At 47.5% G+C, this 21,183-nt stretch overlaps 1 protein-coding gene across 3 annotated transcripts; it reads left to right on the plus strand.

Moving 5' to 3' along the window:
* The first annotated feature begins 479 nt into the window (after window positions 1-479).
* CCSAP (centriole, cilia and spindle associated protein) lies at window positions 480-19,257 on the plus strand. 3 transcript variants are annotated; one of them, XM_059053897.2, is made up of 4 exons: window positions 480-613; window positions 1,407-1,838; window positions 13,458-13,726; window positions 15,476-19,257. In XM_059053897.2, exons 2-4 carry the CDS (start codon window positions 1,457-1,459, stop codon window positions 15,650-15,652), a joined length of 828 nt encoding a protein of 275 aa, XP_058909880.2. In that variant the 5' UTR covers window positions 480-613; window positions 1,407-1,456; the 3' UTR covers window positions 15,653-19,257. The 3 variants fall into 3 exon arrangements, 2 of the variants coding, with proteins under 2 accessions (XP_058909880.2, XP_066881852.1); XR_010839040.1 differs by lacking the exon at window positions 480-613 and adding an exon at window positions 15,269-15,354 and having other exon boundaries at window positions 1,353-1,838; window positions 15,476-15,556; XM_067025751.1 differs by lacking the exons at window positions 480-613; window positions 1,407-1,838 and adding an exon at window positions 11,311-12,503.
* The last annotated feature ends 1,926 nt before the right edge of the window (window positions 19,258-21,183 follow it).

Below are 21,183 nucleotides of genomic sequence, written 5' to 3' on the forward strand. Positions count from 1 at the left end.
GCAACGTTGTATACTTAGCACAACGCAACTGAGTCCGCCAAGGTTTTCTGTGCAAACGAGTCTCTGAGAGGGTGGCTTGGCAGTTTGAATCAATAGCTTCAAAAACGTTCGGGGTGTAGACGAGAAAGGAGTTGTACCAAAGCGTTGAAAAGGGGTTAAAGCCAGAGTAACAGGTGTTGTGAACAGGTAGAAGGAAGCAAGAGCCAACGTGCGGACTTGGGGTTGTTTCTGGGGAGCGCGACCAGCGCAGGTGTCCGGAAGAGAACACAGAACGTCGCGGGCTGGGGGGGGCGGCCTCGTTCCCGGACGCGTCCTGCGGCGGCGTGGGCCCGGGCCAGCCGAGTCGCCCGCGTCCCCGCGCGCAGCGCCGAAGCCGTCGCCCACACCGAGCGAGGCGGGGGCCGGTGCCCGGGGCCCGGGAGCGCGGGAGGCATCTGCTCCCGGGACTGAGGCGGCGCCTTGTCCTCCCGGCTGCTGCAGGAGCGCGGGCCACCGCGCAGGCGGCGACATCTTGCTCGGCAGGAAAGCGCGGGGAGAGCGGGCGGCTCCGAGCTGCTGCGCCACGCGCGCAGAGGACCGGCCGACGCCGCGGGGCCGGGGGCGCACGGAGGAGGTAAGCGGGTCCGACCCTCCCGCCCGCACGCCGCGCTCGGAGGGCTCTTCTGGGACCCCGAGGCCGCCCCGCTCCCCGCGCCCACGCCTCCTCCGCCTCCCTCGCCTCCCTCCTCCACCGCCCATCCGCGGGCTCCAGCGGCTTCTGGTTTCTGAGTTCCGGAGCCGCCCTCCCGGCTGAACACCCCCGTCCCGCAGACGGGACGCTCGGCCCACACCCCCGCTGGGGCCGTCCGCCCGGGTCCCCGCCCCTCCCCCTCCCCTCCCCTCCCCTCCCCCCCCTCCCCTCCCCTCCCCCTCCCCTCCCCCTCCCCTCCCCCTCCCCTCCCCCTCCCCTCCCCCTCCCCTCCCCCTCCCCTCCCCTCCCCCTCCCCTCCTCTCCCCCTCCTCTCCCCCTCCCCCTCTCCTCCTCTCCCCCTCCTCTCCCCCTCCCCCTCTCCTCCTCTCCCCCTCCTCTCCCCCTCCCCCTCTCCCTCCTCTCCCCTCCCCCCTCCCCCGCCCCTCCCCACCCCTCCCCCTCCCCTCCCCACCCCTCCCCCTCCCCTCCCCCTCCCCTCCCCCTCCCCACCCCTCCCCCTCCCCGGGCAGGCCGCGCGCTCCCTCCGCCCCTCGCCCCGCCCACCTCCCCGGCCCGCCCCCGCCGTGCCCGCCCCCACCGCCCCGCCCCGCCCCCGCCCGCGCTCCCGGCCCCACGCCCCGCCCCGTGCGGGCGGGGCTTTGGGTTTAAACGTCGCGGCGGGCCGGGCGAGTGGAGGGGTGGGGCGCGCCTCTCTGTCGTGCCGTGGGTTCCGTAGGCGACAGCGCGGCGCGGAACGGCGGGCACTCGGGGCCGGCGGGCGGCACCATGTCCCCGGGGAGCGGCGTGAAGAGCGAGTACATGAAGCGCTACCAGGAGCCGCGCTGGGACGAGTACGGGCCGTGCTACCGCGCGCTGCTCCACTACCGCCTGGGCCGCCGGCTGCTGGAGCAGGCGCACGCGCCCTGGCTCTGGGACGACTGGGGCCCGGCCTGCGCCTCGGACGACTCGGCGTCGTCGGCGTCCTCGGGCAACGGGGCCCCCGCGCCCCAGTGCGCCCCGGCCTCGCCGCCGCCGCCCGTGGAGCCAGCGGCGCGCGAGGAGCCGGAGCAGCGGGCGCGCGCGGCCCCGGAGGAGGAGCGGGGCGCGGAGGCCGCGGGGGACGCGGAGGCCAGGGACGCGGAGGACGCGGAGGACTCGGCGCTGCCAGGTACCTGGCCGGGGAGGGCCCCGGTCGCGGGACTGGATTTGCTCTTGGGTCTCCTCTGAACCGCCCAGCTGTTTGTCGCAGCGCTCAGAGCAGGCGCTTCCTTGATTTTATTTAATCTAGGTATTTTGGATAGGCGGAGACTACGCCTCCCTTGACAAAATAAGGAAGGTGGCTGCCCCGCCTCCGCCCTCCCACCCTTTATTCCGTAATGAGGTGGCTCTGGGTTGAGCCCAATGTGAACGCCTTTGACGTGTCCCTGGCGTGTCCCTGGCGAAGTCCTCTGGTCTTCATCTGGTGGCCTTGGTGGCCTCCGGACCACTGAACTCCCATCTGTTTATTTCTGAGCGCCCGTTTGTTTATGAAAGGCGCCCAGCTTTCATCAGATTCTTGAAGGTGACCGCTAGAGGTTAGGAACCACTGAGCTAAGCGCTCTGTCTTGTGAATGGGGCCGTTGTTTTCTGTGTTAACTCCCTGACCTCGCCGCGCTGTCCCTAAGGAATATTTTGCGCAGATTGTTGCGTAACTCCCGGCTGGTGGGAGATCATCCTTGTTAAGTGCCTGGTTCCCTCCGCTTCTCGCCTCCCCTCCTCCGGCTGCTGCTGTGAGCGGGAGGAGAGGCAGCTGGAAAATGGCTCTTAGGGGCGGTGCATCTGCAGTTGCTGCCGGGGCCCCGTGCCTTCTCGCCTGCCCGGAGGAGCGCAGAGCTGGGGGGACTCTCGGCGTGTGAGGCGGGCTGGCTGGTCACTGGTGCTAAGGGCCAAGTTGAGTGGATGCCCCAGATACAGCCTGGAGGAGCCCCCGGCTTCTTCCTGATACTCGAACGTGGGCCAGGCACCAGCCGGCGTCGCTCAGTTTGAAAGAAGCTCTGGTGAGCAAAATAACTAAAAGGTACTGAGAGCTTGTCACGCATCCAGTCGCTGATCTTAGAATATGTATTTTCTCATTCAACATTCAAAACAATTCTAAGAGATGGGACCATAGCCTTTATCTCAGTTTTATAGATGAAACTCAGGATAAACGATCAGTGATTTTATTTTTGTTTGCCAGATTGCAAGTGGTACTCAGTCAGACTCTCATCCTAGCTTCTCTGTGAGACGCAGAGGAAATTGAGTCTTGTTATACTATTTTCAGCTACTCTCAGTTCATCATCTGTGGCAGAGCTGCCCCTCCATCCTCATGTTACTTGGGAGTAGCTATTCCTAACCTTTGCTAGAAGTTCGCGTAACAGAAAGTGGAGAGGGTGAGGGGGCACTGATCTACCAGCTCAGTTATCGGATGTACTTTATCAGACTGAATGGGCTTTTCTCTCCCCGCCTCTTCCCCTTCATTGTTTGCAAAAGAGCTGTCAGTTATTTCCATGCGTATATAAATACAGTTTTTAGACAGCGCTGTAGTATGGACGGGGTCTGTGTTTGCAAGAGCTCGTGATTATTTTGATTTCCTTTAGAGACACTATATCCTCCCAGTGCCTAAGGTAGTGACTTTTTCTCTGCTAATACTTCTGGTTTAGGCATCCAGGAGAAGAAAGGATGCTTCTGCTTTCAGGACTCCCAATCCCAGAATCTTTTGGTTTGCTCATGCCTGTTACAGCCCCTGTCTATCCCTGTGTCTGGCAGGATTGAAAGTCCTTGTTTTTAAGTGGACAGTCTTTCTGGAATGATGAGCACGCTTTTGAGTCTCTATAAAACGAAAGCGCTTAGCCCTTGTCTTTACTGAAGCCATGTGTACGCACAGAATCGTGTAGCTCTATATGGCTGAGTACAGCTACAGCAGCTCCCCTACCCACCAATTGCCTATTCCCTAGGTGGCCACTTCCCATTCCTCTGGTGTTCCTTGACATGTATTTCTGTTTCTCCAGGTAACATGGCTTTTATTGATACTTCTTGATCTTTTTCAGTTGTTAGCACCATCTATTGGCTTTAATTCTTTTTAGTGATCTCCTAACCCATACACATGGCCTATCCCCACCCTCTCAGTACTGTCATCATAGAGTTTGTTAGATTCACAGTTAGAGCCTGTGGAAAGGTGGCTCACAGCTGCTCTATATTGTTTTTGCCGTGATTCCCTTTTCTTTCTGTTGCAACACCACAGACACATCAGGTTCACTGTCACCCTCCCCATCTTAAGACGTCCTTCCCGGGGCCTCTGACCTACTTTCATCTGGCCTGGTTGCATCTTGGGACGGCCCTTGGCCACCGCCGCAGGGACTCCCTGGCTTCTCTCTTGGGTAGGACCCTCTGTTGTGTGGCTCTCACATCGTTGTCCTTCTTGGTTTACCCTCTCCTGACAAAGATTATCTTCTAGTACCTTCCTGAGAAAGGGTGTGTGAGAGGTTTAACTTTCTGAGACCTTGCATGTCAAAAGATTCTACCCTCACTATTCAGTAGTTTGTGGCTGAGCGTGAAATTCTAGGTTAGAAGTATTTGTCTCTAAAAAATCTGGAGGCGTTGCTGTCCAGTGTTGGAACTTCTGATGTTGCCATTACACTCCCGTGTCATTCTTTGTTGATAACATGTTCCCCGCCTGCCTCGGGAAGCTTTTCAGGTCTTCTCTTTGTCCTCTGTGTTCTGAAAAGTTTCCCGATCCAGGCCTGTTTTCCTCCAATGTGCTTTCAGGGGTCCTTGCAGTCAAACTCATGTTTTGTAATTCTGGGAAGTTTTCTCGAATTGTTTTCTCATTTCTATTTTTTTTTTCCTGTTCCTTTCTTTTTGAACTCCTTAGTTGGATGTCATACTTCACAAATGTATCCTATAATTTTTTACCCCGGCCCCCATTCTATCTGTCTTTTCCTTCTATTTTTCTGGGCAATATTCTCAACCTCATCTTCCAACTCTTCGATTACATTTTTCATTTGTGGGATCCTATTTATTTTTTAATATAAGAGCTGTTGAATTGTTGTCTAGGTTTTCCTCCCTCCCTTCCTTCCCTCCCTCTCTTTATACCTCTTTAAAAAAGATAGTATTTTGTTCTTGATTCGAGCATATAGTATCCTCTCTTATCTTGCTGAGAATATCAGTAGGAGTTTTTTGTCCATTTTCTTCTTGCGTGTTTCTTCAGCACAGTCTTTCCCCTCCGTCTCCTTGAATTTGTTTCTTTTCCTTGTAATCCTGCATTTCCTGTTAGAAGCTTTTCTCAAATGTCTAATGATCATTGGCTTCTCGTTCTTATTTAAGAAATGGGTATAAGAAGCTGTCGGGAAGTTCCCTGTGTGTAGGGGGTGTGGGTGGAGGTGCTCGTTCCCTGCGAAGTCCCTTCTCTCCGTAGCAGTGTGCTTCAAAGAGGGTCTAGAATGTCTCCAATTCCTTTCTTCATATTCACATTTCTTTGTAAATTAAATTTTATTTTTTAACCAGTTATACATATGCATAATTTTTTAAAAATAGGCTTAAAATGAAAAAATAATCCTGACCCATTCACCACCCATGCCCCTCACTCCCTAGGGGCCTCCTTCCAGCTCTCTACCTTTCGTTTCAGCATATTGTGGGCAACACTCTTTTCATTCAGACTAATGTTGGCTTTTTAAGTTTAAACATTATATATTGACTTCCCGTCAGTATATTTATGATGATTTGGCTCGAGATCTTAGCTTGGCCATCCCCACCCCTAGACACATAGCAGCACCTACTTTGTCCCACAGTATGAACTATGTGACTGTTTCATTAAAGCACTATTCTGTGTTTGGATGATCAGGGCTATGAAAATGTTATTTGCAGGTAATCCATGTAGTACATGCTGATTACATTTTCTTGGTTATAATTTATGTTTTCCCTGGAGTTAATCATTGCTTTACTTTTATGTTTGTTTGTTTGTCTTTGGTACTGCCGTCACTCATTCAGCCTGAAAGAGTCTGGTAGTACTGTAAAACTTGTCATATGCCAGGCACATTAGGTGTTCTGTTCATTTCATTATTTTCCTTGGAGACATTTTTGTGGAACCCTTGGTTCTCCTGTTTTAATTTAGACTTTATGCTGTCCAGACCTGACACAGCTGTCAGACTGAGGCTTCTCTTCACTGATTGCCTGAGTATCCCTTTCGCTAACCGCCTTTATGCGGCCCCATCTCACAAGTCTCAAGTCTCCCTTCCTTTTGGTGGAGAGATGTTGAAGGGGAGTAAGCATTTTGTCACCTTGCAGTCTGAAAATGCCTTTATCCAAGGGCTGGACTGCCATTTTGGCAAGATAGAGACTTCCTAGATTAGAAATTTCAGTATTTGAAGGCATTATTATGTTGAATCCTAGGTTTAGGTCTTACTGTTGAGAAGTACCATGCTATTCTGATGCTTATTTTGTATACTTGACCTCTTTTCTTTCTTTCTTTTTCTTTTCTTCCCTTCTTTTTTTTGGTGGTGGTGGTGGGGGAGTTTTGGGTCATTCTCTTCATCCTAGGTGCTCTAAAATTCTATGTGTATGTCATTTTTCATTCATTAGGCTGGCAAGTTGGTGGGCCTTTTTAAATCTGGAAACATTTCTTTCAGTTCCGTGATGTTTTCTAGTACTGTTTAAAATAATTTCCTCCACTCTATTCATTTTTTCTTTCTATAATTATTTTTAGTTGGATGGTATACTTCCTGGATCAAACCACTAACATTTTTATTTAAAAATTTTTTGATATTGGAATTTTTGGTTCTATTTTCCAGGAGAACTCTTTAATTTTATCTTCCAAATTTCTTAGAGAAATGTTAAATTCTACCATTCTGGTTTTTAATTTCAAAGAGATTACTTTTACTTTTCTGTCCCAAGTGTTCTTTAAAAAATTTTTTTTTAAATAGCATCCTATTCTCTCTGGGTTTCTTTTAACACCCCCCCTCCACCCCACCCCAAAGCCATAAATATCCTTTGAGAGCTCTCTTATATTCCCAGCCTAGTCTTTTTCTCTATATTTTGGTCTCTTTCTTATTAAAGGATGTACTTGAATGCTTGCTCTTAGCCTGTCTGCCCATATTTAAGAGTGAGGCTTGAAGGGCTTTTCGGGAGCTGTGTTCCTGGGGGAGCTGGTGACCGTAATCGCAGGAGGACTCCGCTGTTTCTCTGGGGGCCGCCAGTGTCAGTATCTGCCCGTTTCTCTAGTGTCAGCTTCTCAGACAGTGCCCCTGCATCCTCCTGCCTGGGAGGGCACAAGCCGGGCTGTCAGCTTCCCAGCAGCAGAGTTGGGGGAAGGGAGAAGGGGATCCCGTTCTTGAGCACGTCATCCTGTTCTCAGGAAGGTGCCCCCTTACTTCCGCTGTGCCTGGTGCCCTCTAGTCCTCCCTCTTCAGGCTGTAGGGCACCTGCGTTCTAGGGCGAGGGCAGGGCGGTCGCCTGGCCTGCGGAGCAGAGGAAGGACTGTTGAAGAAGCAGGCACTGCTGCACAGCAGGAGTACCCTGAAACCAGTGCTTCGGACTCCAGTTCTCACTTTATTACTGCGCACGGATTCTGTGGGTTGCAGTTTGGCCCCGGGCGCCGGATGTGCCTTGTCTCTGCTGCTTCGGACTGCGGCCGTCTGCTAGGACACTTGCAGGTGACATCTTCAGGTTCCTGGCCCTCCTCGTCACGTGCCGGCTGGCCTCCAAGGGCGAGCGTTCCTGAGAGAGGGCCGGGCACCTGCTGTATCGCCCTTTACGACTTGTTGCCCGGAGCCACGGGGCACCTCTTTCACCCCACTCTGTGCTCACAAAAGTCTTCCGAGCTTCAAGGGGAAGCAGCATGGACCCTGGTTCTCAGCAGAGGCACATTCTTACGACACTGTCAGAGGACCGCCTGGGGCACCGATGGATGCCGGACCTTTGGGAAGGCAGTCTGCCGCACCAGCCTTCTGGGGAGTCTGGTGCCTCAGTGCCAGTTCCTGTGGGGCTCCGCTGTGCCCTGGGCCCTTCTCCTGCCGGGACTCAGCATCAACCTGCTCCTTCCTGGGAGTCACTTCTATCCCTTCGTCGCTTTCCATCTTCTAAAATTGTCTGACGTCATCGCCTCCTTGCTCTTTGTCCTGTGGGTTTATACCTTTCTTTCTTCACTTTCGTGGGGTTTTGGGAGGAAGGGACTATATGCATGTGTCGCCAGTGCACATTTAGCCTGCTGACCCCATTTGCTCTATTTTTACTTATTTTTATTTTTCACTTTCTTTATTAGTCTTAGAGGTTTGTGAATTCTGTTAATTTTTTCCCCAAACTAACCCTTGGCTATGTCGGTTTTCTTTATTATATGTTTATTACTTCATGATCTTTTTTCCTTACTCTAATTTTTTAATGCTTACTTTTATTTTAGTTTTTTATTTTTTAATTTATTTGTTTTGGCCGCGGGCTTTCTCTAGTCGTGGTGAGCGGGGGCTGCTCTTCACTGTGGTGTGCGGGCTTCTCATTGTGGTGGCTTCTCTTGTAGTGGGGCACAGGCTCTAGGCACACGAGCTTCAGTGTTGTGGCACATGGGCTCAGCAGTTGTGGCTCGTGGGCTCTAGAGCTCAGGTTCAGTAGTTGTGGCGCACGGGCTTAGTTGCTCCACAGCATGAGGGATCTTCCCAGACCAGGACTCAAACCAATGTGCCCTGCATTGGCAGGCCGATTTTTAACCACTGTGCCAACCAGGGAAGCCCCTAATGCTTATTTGTATAACATTTTAAGATGGATGCTTATCATTGATTTTTTTTCCCCTGCCCTTTTTTTAAATATTGATTTAAGGCTATACATTGCCTTCTGATTACTGCTTTAGCTGCATCATGTTTTTTTTTTTTTTTTTTTGTGGTATGCGGGCCTCTCACTGTTGTAGCCTCTCCCGTTGCGGGGCACAGGCTCCGGACGCGCAGGCCCAGTGGCCATAGCTCACGGGCTTAGCCGCTCCGCGGCATGTGGGATCCTCCTGGACCAGGGCACGAACCCGTGTCTCCTGCATCGGCAGGCAGACTCTCAACCACTGCGCCACCAGGGAAGCCCAACTGCATCATGTTTAATGAGGAAACTGTAGAAACATTTCTAATAGGAACAGGATTAAGAAAGAAATGCCTTCTATCACCATTATTTTTTTTTTAATTTTTAAAAATTGTCATAAAATACAACACAGATTATCGTTTTAACCATTTTTAAGTGTATAGCTCAGTGGCATTGAGTACATTCACATTTTTGTGCAATTGTATGATTTGTTTTTGACCCATGCATTATTTAGAAATGTTTTTAGGGGGAGGGATAAATTAGGAGCATGGGGTTAACAGATACAAACTACTATATGTAAAACAGCTAAGTGACAAGGATTTCCTGTATAGCACAGGGAACTATATTCAATACCTTGTAATAACCTATAATGGAATACAATCTGGAAAAAAATATGTATGTGAATGTGTGTATATATATATATATATATATATATGAATTACTTTGCTGTACACGCGAAACTAACACAATATTGTAAATCAACTATACTTCAATTTAAAAAAAAGTTTTTAAATTTCAAAACAGGAGATTTAAAAAAGTAATTTATTTTTGTTGTTGTATCTAGCTTAATTGCATATGACCTTGCTTGGATAAGTAGATTTCTGTAAATGTTCCACACGTGCTTGACAAAATTGTATATTCTGCAGTTGTTGGGTGCAGTGTTCTGTATATACCCATTGGGTCAAATGTGTTAATTCTTGTTCAAATAATTTAAAAAAATCAATCTGTTCAATCAGACTTTCTGTGATGAGGGGCAGGTTCTCTGTCTGCACCATCCAGCGTGGTAGCCTTGAGCCACATGTGGGAATTGAGCACTTGAACTCTGATTGGTGTAACTGAGGAGTTGAATATTTATTTTTACTTAATTTTAATTAATTTAAACTTATATTTAATAGCTACATGTGGTTAATGGCTTTTGTATTGCACAACATAGTCCTAAATCAAGACTGAGTTTATTTTTCAGTTACTGAGAAAGGGGGTATTAGAATTTTTCGCAGTAACTGGTGGTAACACTGTTTTGTCTGTCTGGAAGTATCTTTATTTAAAACTTTGAATAGGATTTTGAAACATATACGTGTATACACTTATCTTGTACCAGGCACTATTTCAAGAGTTTTATAAATATTACTTTTATAGTTATAAGTTCTGTCTCTTCTGTGTTTTCCATCTTTTGTCTCCCACTACAGATATTTTTGAGCTTGTTTTTTCTTTAAGTACAGAGTGTGAACACGGTTGTTTTATGGTCAGTGATCATCCCATTATCCCGAGTCTCTCGCTCCTGCTGGGCCTTCCTTACTGTCTTGTCTCTTGTGTGCCTGGTCATCGTCCCAGGACACTCATTGTTGTGTTTGGAAGATTATCTGTAGGAATAATCTGAGGCCTAGGCTCTCCGGAGAGGATTTTAGTTTCTTGTGTTGGGTGCTTGTGGACCCTGCTGTTGTTAGTGTTGGGTGCTTGTGGACCCTGCTGTTGTTAGTGTTGGGTGCTTGTGGACCCTGCTGTTGTTAGTGTTGGGTGCTTGTGGACCCTGCTGTTGTTAGTGTTGGGTGCTTGTGGACCCTGCTGCTTTTAGTGTTGGGTGCTTGTGGACCCTGCTGCTTTTAGTGTTGGGTGCTTGTGGACCCTGCTGTTGTTAGTGTCAGCCCTTTTAGTGCTCCGTGGTGAGGAGAGTTGGTCCATTACCTGCATTGGGGTCTCCCTACCCTTCACTCTGCAGCCTGCTGTGACCTGCTTCCCCACCCCTCCCCCACCATGCTCCCCTACATCCCCCATGAGACAGCCTGGCTGCCCAGTGCTGAGTCTTTCTTTAAAAAAAAAAACCCAAAACTGAATACTTTATGTTTAATTGTGGTAAAACACACCTAACATAAAAGTTACCATCCTATTTTTTTGTGGTGGAGGTATAGTTGATTCACAATATTATATAAGTTTCAGGTGTACAACATAGTGATTCACACTTTTAAAGGTTATGCTCCATCTATAATTGTTACAAAGTGTCGGCTGTATTCCCTGGGCCGCGCAGTACACCCTTGCAGCTGTTCATTTTTCACAGTAGTTGGTGCCCCTAGAATGCCCTGTCTTTCTTCTTCTGCATGCTCCTGCCCTCTCTGTAGTGTTTGGCCCTGTTCACTGTTCTCTCCTTTTCTGAGAGTCCTTCTCTGGCTTCTCTCCTGGAAGCTTTTCGACTTTGCTGGCTGTTCTCTCCCTGGCTCCCCGGCTCCCCCGTCTGCCATCTCAGCCCCGGGCTGCCCTCAGCCCCCTTCCCCCTCACTCCCACCGCCTACTCCGTGTCCCCGCTGGGGGACCTGCTCTCCGTCTGAGCCTCGGCCCCCACCCGCCTGCTCAGGACCTCCTCTGATTCCACGCTTTCTTCTTGGCCCCGGATTAAGGGTCCAGCTGTCACCTTCTTGGTGGCTCCAGGGGCGTCTCACACCCGAGGCGTCAAGCACCCTTTCCCCATCCTTTGGCGGCCTTCTGCTGGAGGACAGCATGACTAGCCACTCCCAGCCCCTGAGGACGCCGGCTCCCCTGGCCATCTCTCCCTCTGCCGCTGGGCTCTCCGCGCTGTGCTCTGATCAGTGTGCAGTTCACAGGTGCCCGGGTGAGGCTGAGCACCGGCCAGGTGTGGTGGGCGCTATTCTGGTCTTTCTCACCGCTCTGCCCCTGCCGTCACTGTGGGCTACCTTCCCCTCCCCACACTCTGCTATGTCTTCCTAGCTCTCCTTTCTGGCCCCATCACTCTGATCTAACCCGTCCTTCATGTTCGTTGCTAGAGACCTCATTCCCGAAATGCAAATAGGACCATGTCATTTTTCAGCCTAAAGTCCTTCAGTGATTCTTCTTCATTTTCAGGAAAAAATAAAACTTCTGAGTTTGGCACAGAAAGCCTTTCCTCCCCGCTGCTACACGCCGTCCCCTGCCCCGTGCCTTCATCCCTAGGCTCTCTGTGTGCCTTTCATTTTGAACTACGTATATTCTTTCTCCTGTCCAGGCCATTGAACAGCCAGTCCCTCTTTCTGGAATTCACTTTCCTAACCTCTTCGTGGCTGGCGTGACCTTGTCCTTTGAACCAAATCATTATTGTCTTCTCTGGGCAGGCTCCCCACGTGGGTTAGAGGAAGAGAAGGAAGGGAAATGAATCGATGGAGGTGATTTAGGTTGTTCCCCTCTCTCTGTTGTGACTATACCAGCCTTGGTCCCCCTCTACTCTCTGTCGTCTTGGTCCTGATGGGCTCTCTCCTCTTTTCCTAGAAGAGGACAAGGGTATGGACACATCACTCAGAGGACTGTGTGAGTGATGTGTGGATTTGGGTTCTCATGATACAGTGGAAGGCTGGCATCTCACCTCATCCCCAGGCAGCACAGGGCTGGGTTTATGGATGTGGTGCATGGGGGTGCGAAGCACTGAGCCCCAGGGTTGGACGCAGGCTGTCTGCTCCCTAAAATGTTTAGTAATAAATGAAACAATTTGGTAGATCAGGGTCATTGCTGAAGACAGAAATGACGGTGATCTGTCAGGGTTCACATGTATGCATTTTGTGTGAGGGCCTCTACTTCCACGGGGACATGGATGTCGGCAGGGAAGGATCCACTAAAGGAGTGAGGGACCCGAGTGTGTCCTCAAAGTGATGGGATTTGGGAATAGCAACCTGGAAAATCATCGCCTAGAGCCAAATTCTGGAGCTTCGGAAACGAGGGGTTTCCCACAGATGTGAACAAGGGGGTCCGTGAAGTGGAGCCTGGATGCACAAGGAGCTCTTATTCGGACGTAAGTTTAGTCTGAGATGAAACATAGGCTCACTAGGGGTTTACACAAAGTCTACAACCTTTACAAGATCATAAAGTGCTTATAAAAATAATGAATGGAAAGCCATGAAGGGTAATTAAGGGAAATAGTTACGTTTTGGAGTGTGTTCTTAGTATCTGAGTTCACCTCAGGTGGGCCATCTATTCCCCAGTGGAGTTTCCCCAGCCCCGCTGAGAGATTTAGGACTGTGTAGACCAGGGGCCCTGGTTCACGTCAAGAACAAGAGCCCCCTTCCCAGCTCCTCACACTGGGGGCGCCTAGCCGTGCGTGTGTGCGTGTGTGTGTGTGTGTGCGTGTGCGTGTGCGTGTGCGTGTGTGTGTGTGTGTGTGTGAGCAGCTATGGAAACCCTCCCTATTGTGATGGAGGGCTTTTGAAGATAAGGTCACTGGCCAGCTCTTACAAGGAGCACAGGAGAACTGAGAGGAGCGTTTTCCATAATCATGGAGCATCACAAAGAAATGCAGTCCTGGAACTCCAGTTGAGTAATTTGAAAACTAACCTTTTGCAGCTGTTGAATGATTGTCACAGGTCCAGATCTGCCCCTGAAGCAAGACGATAAGATGATTGGACTTATCATGGGGAAAGCCATTAGGCCGAGTTGCTTTCTAGCTTTTAGCATTTAATTAAGATGCTTAATCTCAGAATGCGAGTGATAGTTTTTACTTTTGAATAGGCTTGGTTCAATCTTGGTGTATTTATTGTTGATGTTAAAATGGGATAGACTGAAAATTATTATACTAACATGTTTCTGTCCTTCCGTTTTAAGTGAAACTTGTGAATTGAGGTATAAGTGAAAAAGTTACTGACTTCATTAAGCATTATGAATTTTTCATCCCAAATATTTAAATCATATGTAATTATATGTAAACCGGAATTTAAAGCATTCATCTTGTTTTATCTCCTTTTTCAAAAAGCACTGCCAGTGAAAGACATAAAAGAAAAACCTGAACGACAGATCAGGACCAGAGAGCCTGACAAATTACCCAGCAGTACCGAACCTCAACAACCACCAAGTGCCTTACCTGCCAGAGCAAGTAGGAGAGCCGTCAAGAGTCCTCAAAGGTCATCAGCTAAAATAAAAGAACATAAGCATCCGTTTGCCCTTTATGGGTGGGGAGAAAAACAGATGGATACAGGAAGCCAAAAGACTCACAACGTCTGTGCTTCTGCCCCAGTGCATGAGGTGGGTGCCAGTGAACGGGCTTCTCTGCTTTCCCCCTGGAGGATGGGGGATGGTCTCGCTTCTGTCATTGGCTGTCATATCCTGTGGTCACTGTGATGCTTTGGGACATGGTAGGTCTTAGGTGGCCCAAGGAAAGCCTACAACTGGGCATCTGATTTGCAAACAGGATGCAGGATGTTAGCTGCCTGGAAGTCAGGGGGTTTTGCTGGTACCTGGAAGGGTTTACTGACACTAAGCCAGGTGGAGAAGTGCCAGGACTCGGGGTTCTCAAGTTCTTGGGGGGCCAGGAGGTGCAGCGAGGGGCATGGTCAGGGCTGGCGGCTGCCCTTCTAGATTTGCCTCTGGCCTCCTGAGAGGCTCCTGGTCTGTCAGCCTTGACAACTGGTATCCATCCCCTTGACCCCTTTGTTTCTGTCTGTCTGTTAGATCACATCTCCTGCATCCTTGACATCTATCTAGACTCTCGTTTTTTTGTTTGTTTTTTGTTTTTTTGCGGTACGTGGGCCTCTCACTGCTGTGTCCTCTCCCGTTGCGGAGCACAGGCTCCAGATGCACAGGCTTAGCGGCCACGGCTCACGGGCCCAGCCGCTCCGCGGCATGTGGGATCTTCCCGGACCGGGGCACGAACCCGTGTCCCCTGCATCAGCAGGCGGACTCTCAACCACTGCGCCACCAGGGAAGCCCATAGACTCTCGTTTTCTCTTTGGATTAAATTAGAGTGATTGCGTTTCCCCTGCTCGTCCATCCCCCAGAGGTCTGGTTCTCCTCGGACTCAGCCCTGGAGTGTCCCTGTGTGAAGGCCTGAGGACATGGCAGATGAGGGGGCCTCATGTGTGGAGCCACAAAGCAATGACTGTGTTAGCACTAACACCGTCACTCCAGCCCGAAGCAAAGAGGGAATGAAAAGAAGCAGAAAGTTCAGGCTGTTTGAATTCTGGTTAAATACCAGGATCCAGTGTTCACCGAACAGACTTCTGAGCCCTAGCAGATGGTGCTGTTTAGACTGATATTTGAGACAACAGAGCCGTCCTCTGGCAACCTGGTGGGATTAAGTTGGAACAGGGTTCATTAAACATCTTAGCTGGTAAAATCCTTAAGTATTTTTTTTAAATTTATTTTTTGGCTGTGTTGGGTCTTCGTTGCTTCGCGCGGGCTTTCTCTAGTTGCAGCGAGCGGGGGCTACTCTTCGTTGCGGTGCGCGGGCTTCTCATTGCGGTGGCTTCTCTTGTTGCGGAGCACGGGCTCCAGGCACGCGGCCATCAGTAGTTGTGGTGCATGGGCTTTGTTGCTCCGCGGCATGTGGGATCTTCCCGGACTGGGGCTCGAACCTGTGTCCCCTGCATTGGCAGGCAGATTCCTAACCACTGCGCTACCAGGGAAGTCCCTGTAAAACATTTAAATTCCTTCAATGGAATACTGATCCATGCTTAATGCTAAGCAGTTCCAGTAATATTCCAGAGCCACTTTCTCGAGGCACCTGCAGATTAGTTGCTTACCATTTATATCTGAAATGTAGTCCGGTGGACATTTTCTGTTGCCTAGTTTCTTTATTGCTGACGATGGGTAAGACAGAATCCAGGGCAGTGGCTCTTCTGGAGAAGCCGTTATACACAGAAGTCCTGAATATGGTGAGTCTGGCTTGCCTCTGCCCTGCTCCAGGTGACGTGGGGGAAGCTTCATTGTAAATTGTTCTGGAAAATTAGTGCCAAAGCCACGTGAGTGAGTGTGCGTTTATTCTGACTCCCTTAGATTCATGAATCGGCGCTGCGAGCCAAGAGCAGAAGGCAGGTGGAGAAGAGGCGGCTGGCGGCCCAGAGGCAGCGTGCTCACTCCGCCCACGCGGACAGAACCAGGCGGGCCAAGCCTGCCTCGTCGGAGAACCCGTGGATGACGGAGTATATGAGATGCTACTCCGCCAGAGCTTGAGGGCAGGGACAGTTGCTCAGACAACCTCTTTTAAAAAGTGTAAATTGAAAGAAAGCAAAAACAAAACAAAAGCCATCAAAAGAAACTGGACACAGGTTTAAGAAACCAACTGATTATGCAAGATTTTTTCTTAGGGAATTTCCAAAGGATTGTCTCTTTTGATGAATCCTGGTCACCTACCTCAGCAGTAGGGTGACAGTTGAAAGCCATAGACATTTGGTTACTTATGAGAATTCCCTAAATCTTTGACATTCTTAGAAGGGTTTTGTTTTAAAGCATCTTAATCTTTTAAGATACTGACACCAGATGCCTTTAAATGGCTTACAGATTCTTAACTTCAGTATCTTCCCTCAGTTTAGGTGGAGCCTGTGTTGCTCCTGTTCTGAACGACTTCTGAGATTCCATAGCTGGTAAGATCACACCAGCTTGCGGCAGAAGACTTATTTTCCTTATGTGTAGATTTCTTTGTGAAAGAATATCAAATTAAAAGTGAGTTTCAACGCTAGTATGGATTCCATGTATAGTGAAAGTAGAGCTTTGGTAGTTCCTAACAAACTTTCTTTTGCATTTCAGTTCAGCACCACTTCATATGGACTGTGATATTTAAGAATTTAAGAATTACTGGGCTGGGTGAGGGTCATCTTTTCTCTTTAAATTGTCATCTAGGCACTTATTAATAGTTTAATAGTTCGAGCGCATTCCAGTAAACAAGGTGCCAGTGCAGTGTGTTTAGAAGTAGTACTGGTTTCTTTTAAGTCAAAGACTGTCACTTTTTATTGTGAGATTTTTTAAGAACACATAATGGGGTACCGTTCACTCGCTGCAGTCTGGCCTTTTGACACACAACCACTGCGGACTTTTGCCGCCTTTCTCATAGTTTGGCAATGACATTTAGCATTTAATTGTCCTGCTCATTGGGGATAGGGACAGATTTTAAGATACCCATTAGAGATGTGGACCAACCCTACTTTCTCCTCCATAGAACTCACCAGTGACCAAGCCTTGATGATGTACATTGTTCAGACTTTCGGTTGAAATACATTCCTCCTAGGCTCCTAGCCGGTGGGTCTCGTGTAGAACCTAATGCGAGAGGATGCTGGTGTGTGCGTGGGCAGAGATGTATGTAAATGAGGTGCTCCTTGTCTCTAGTACATTGGCTTTTGTGGTAGAAAGTGATTTTGAGAAACATTGGTGTTCATCCAGGAGAGAAAAGAATCTGCAGGAAGGATGAATGGTAAACTCCTCATAGGAGAGAAGGAAGTACTTTGCCAACTTAGCACATGCAGATGTGTGAATGAAAATCTGATGTTTGATGTGAGTTTGAGCATTTCCTTGACATTTTTTACTCTGGGTCTTTGAAGTATTATGGTCAATTTTTAGAACACAAATGTTTTATTCCATGTAAAATCTTCACACAGTATCATCTTACACAACTGTATTAAGTTTTGCAAACTCACACTGAAGAATCATGAGCTTTTTTAAAAAAAAAAAACTTTAAAAATATTTGCATCGTTTTTAGGTGAATACATTGTGAGCTCTCCTGGTCACTGCGATGTATATTTAGTATGAAGAAGGTCTCTGTGTTGTCCAAAACAACCTCGCTAGTGATTCTGGTGAATCTTGCTGTTATTATAGTCCTTAAACATTGCAGGTACCTAAAGATGAAATTCCTGTGGCGTCGTGATGGTGGAAACTGTTTCTTTAAAATCACTTTCTGCATGTTCGGTTTCAGCCACTGGCTCTGGCATCCCATTCCCGTTGCAGCTGACAATCTTAGGAAGAGGCCGAGGGGAGTAGCTTGGGTCCACACTGATGGACTGTCTTAGAAACCCGACCCTTCGAGGTTCTGAGCAAGCCAGACTCTCTCCTTTAGAAAACAGACCCATATTCAATGTGCTTACTTATTACTGCAAACTCCAGATGCAGATCTGGAAGAACCTAGAGGGCAATACTGGCCAATTTTTCCCCATTTTTAAGTAGAGGACAAATGAACAAAATTTTTAAAGTACTTTTAATGTGCATGAACAATGAATGAGTCAATATGAAGTACTTGTGAGTCCCCTTCCTATGTCCAAGTCATTAGTTGGTTAGGGTTTCTTTACTTTTCTTTCTCTTTAGGGGTAAAGATTATCTTTTAAGCCTACAAAATGTTTTAAGTTGTAACAATTTGATGTCCTACCTTTTCCTTCTCATTCTAGAAACTGATGTGATCATGTTCCCATTTCTTTGGACAACTTATAAAATGGCAAGGTAGTTTAAAATTACCTATCATGTTGAAAAGTTTGAAACTGAGAATCCAGTGATATTTAAAATATAGAATAAAATAATTGCTACTTAAGACTCTTTTTAAAATTTTGGTTTTAAGTTCTTAATTAAACCAATTTGCCATAAACATGTTTTCTGTGTTACTTTTATTAAAAGCAATAATAGAATATTGAGTAACACCTGAATACCTTCACTGGACCGAGGTGAGTGAGAACTAAATAGGGACCTGTCCGTTTTCTTTCTTTTAAAACCTAAAAGATCGCTCTTATTTAGGAGGTGTCAAAATGCTTGTACTCCCCTACTGTCAGAAAATGTCCAAGCACATATATACATTTTTTCAAGTTTGCTAAAAGTAAAATAGGGCATAGGTTATCTGAATTAACTTGTAAGGTACTAAGCACACGTTTGTGGTGCTTCTTATGAAATAGCTTTGTCATTGATTCATCAAATGTAAATTGCTAGTAACCTGAAAGGTGTGTACACTGGGTCACATAAACTCAACCAACTAAACTGCACAAAAGAAAGATGGCTTTTGAGTTCTAAGGCTGTGCTGGGCGTAAACTTTTACCGGTGGAAGGTTAGTACTTGATAAAGTGTTCAAACGTATTATTGGCAAAGAGGGAGAGAGGCCAAGCATATGTTAGAAGTGAAAACAAGTTTCCTTGTTGACTGCTTCAGTAGAAAACGGTTTAGCGGATAGTTTTACATTTTACTGGAGTAGATTAAAAATGGTGCTAATATTTACACAGTCTGCTTCTGTAGTTGGTTTGGGATCAAACTGTCAATGCCTGACTCATAAGGTTCTTACTATAGTCTTGTGATCAGCTAAATAATATTTAAAAAGTGATCCTAAAAGTGTGACCTTGTTTTTGAAATGGATTTTGTACAGTAGGATGAATAGGGAGCTCTTCAATGTAAGGTGTGTGCTTAATATCAAATTCTGTGCAAGGAGTGATGTCTAGGTTTTGGGCCCAGATTTGCTCCCTTCCAGCCTGCTAGTGTGAGAGGGGGGAAAAGCTGCTCGTCTATTACTTATTTCCATTTTGAAAGTCAGGACACCTGAGTGAAGACAGTAGAGGCCTCTTTTTGGATTTCTTTTGTAATTAGCAAAACTGTATTTAAGAACAGTCTCCCAGTGTTGTTATTGTATGTTTATTTTAAGCACTGCATTCACTTTAACATTCTGAAGAACAAAGGCTGGGCGCTTACCATCACAGGGCTCAGGCAGTGGGAATTTGGGGCTGTGTTTTCTAAGAACTATGTATTGCTTTTTGCTTGTCTTGAATATTGCAGTTACTTGGAAAAATGTGAATAAAATTCATTAATGTTACAGGCTGAAACTTCTGTGGAAAATAATTCTGATTAGCACATAAATGGTTGAAGAAAGTGGATGATCACATTGACCCCTAAATGGATTTTTCATTAGATAAATGTTTAACAAGATACGTTCGATACATCCAGGAAAAGACACGTTCTGTGTATATACTTTGCATGAAATGCCACATTTTCCCCAGTCTTTCCCTCACGCCTTCTTATTGTTTTGAAAATTACAAAAGTGATAGGGCATGGGTAAAGTAACTCAAAGAGAAGTTATAGAGTAAAAAGTGCAGGTTCCTTTCAGTACCACCCCCTCACCAAAATTCTACCCCTCTCCTTAGAGGAAACCAGTGTTAAGTTTGGTGTGTAAACTTCCAGACCTTTTTTCCAGGCACTTGGGGGTACATACACACTTTTTCTTTTTTTTTTTGCACAAATATGGAATAATATACACATTCTGTAACTCCCCAGCTTTCCCCCCCCTGCTCCCCTTGTTCACATGTCCCCCCGTGGAGCTGATCCTAATTAGCCTACCAGGCACCCTTGAGACTGGCCTGACTGTCAGACCCCTCCTCGGGCCTCAGACTGACCACAAGGTGTTGTACACGTGGGGCAGGTCCCAATAGTACTGCCAAAGCTTTGAAGACTGAACTGACGTTGGAACCGACACCCACAGGACTTGGGGCCTAAGCCTAAATAGGTTGATTACTTGCTAAAACAAAAATACCAGCATTCTCCACAGGACTCGGTCGTGTCTCATCATGTAATATTCAGATGCCTAAGATTCAATCCCAAGTTACTCAGCATGTGGAAACCATGAAAATGGCTCTCATGGAAAAAGACAATCAGTCACTGCCCTCACAGGCTTGACGGAAGCTATTATTGAAAAGTTCAAACGAGAAATCACCCTCTTGACATAAGCATTGAAATAGAAATTATCAGTAGAGAAACATGATAGGAGAACTAAATGAAAATATTAGAACTGAAAAATACTCCAACTGAAATTTTAAAAACCTTACTGGATAGACTCAATAGAAGATTGAAGATGACAAAATAAAGATAATCAATACAAATCATCCAGTCTGAACAACAGAGAGAAAAAAGGACTGAAGAAAAAGTTTCCGGGTTGTGTTATAGGAGTCCTAGAAGAATAAGAGGAAGAGTGCAGTGCTTTAAACACATGTGCAGAAATGATGGCTAAAAACCTCCCAAGTAAGCTGAAACAGGATAAACCAAGAAATCCAAGCCTAGATACATTGAAAACTTGAAAACTAACAGACATCTTGAAAGCAGCCAGAGAAAAATGAAAGATGACCTACAAGGGAACAACAATTCAAATGCCCGTGCGTTTTTCCATCAGAAACTCCGGAGGCCAGAAGGAAGTGGCACGTTTCTTTTCTTTCTTTTTTTTTTTTTTTTGTGGTACGCGGGCCTCTCACTGTCGTGGCCTCTCCCGTTGCGGAGCACAGGCTCCGGACGCGCAGACTCAGCGGCCATGGCTCATGGGCCCAGCCGCTCTGTGGCACGTGGGATCTTCCCGGACCGGGGCATGAACTCGTGTCCCCTGCATCGGCAGGCGGCTTCTCAACCACTGCGCCACCAGGGAAGCCCCCTGGCACGTTTCTTAAAGTGCTGAAAGAAAAGAACTGTCAACTCAGAATTCTGTATCCAGTGAAATATCCCTCAGGAATGAGGGAGAAATAAGGATATACTCATATGCAGGAAAACTAAGAATTGATAGCCAGGAGACCTTTAAAGGAATAGTCAAAGGATGTGCTTCAGACAGAAGAGAAGTGATACCAAAAGGAAACTGGGAACACGGGGAATGAGAACAACAGTTCTAGAGTTTGGTCTTTTGTTCTCGGTTCCTGAAACAGCTCCAGAGCCAGAAAGGTGAAAGGAGTGCTTTGTTATTCATAACAAGCCCCTTCCCAGCACACCTTTTGAGA

Source organism: Kogia breviceps, chromosome 2, assembly GCF_026419965.1.
Source record: "Kogia breviceps isolate mKogBre1 chromosome 2, mKogBre1 haplotype 1, whole genome shotgun sequence".
NCBI classification, from domain to species: Eukaryota; Metazoa; Chordata; class Mammalia; order Artiodactyla; family Physeteridae; genus Kogia; species Kogia breviceps.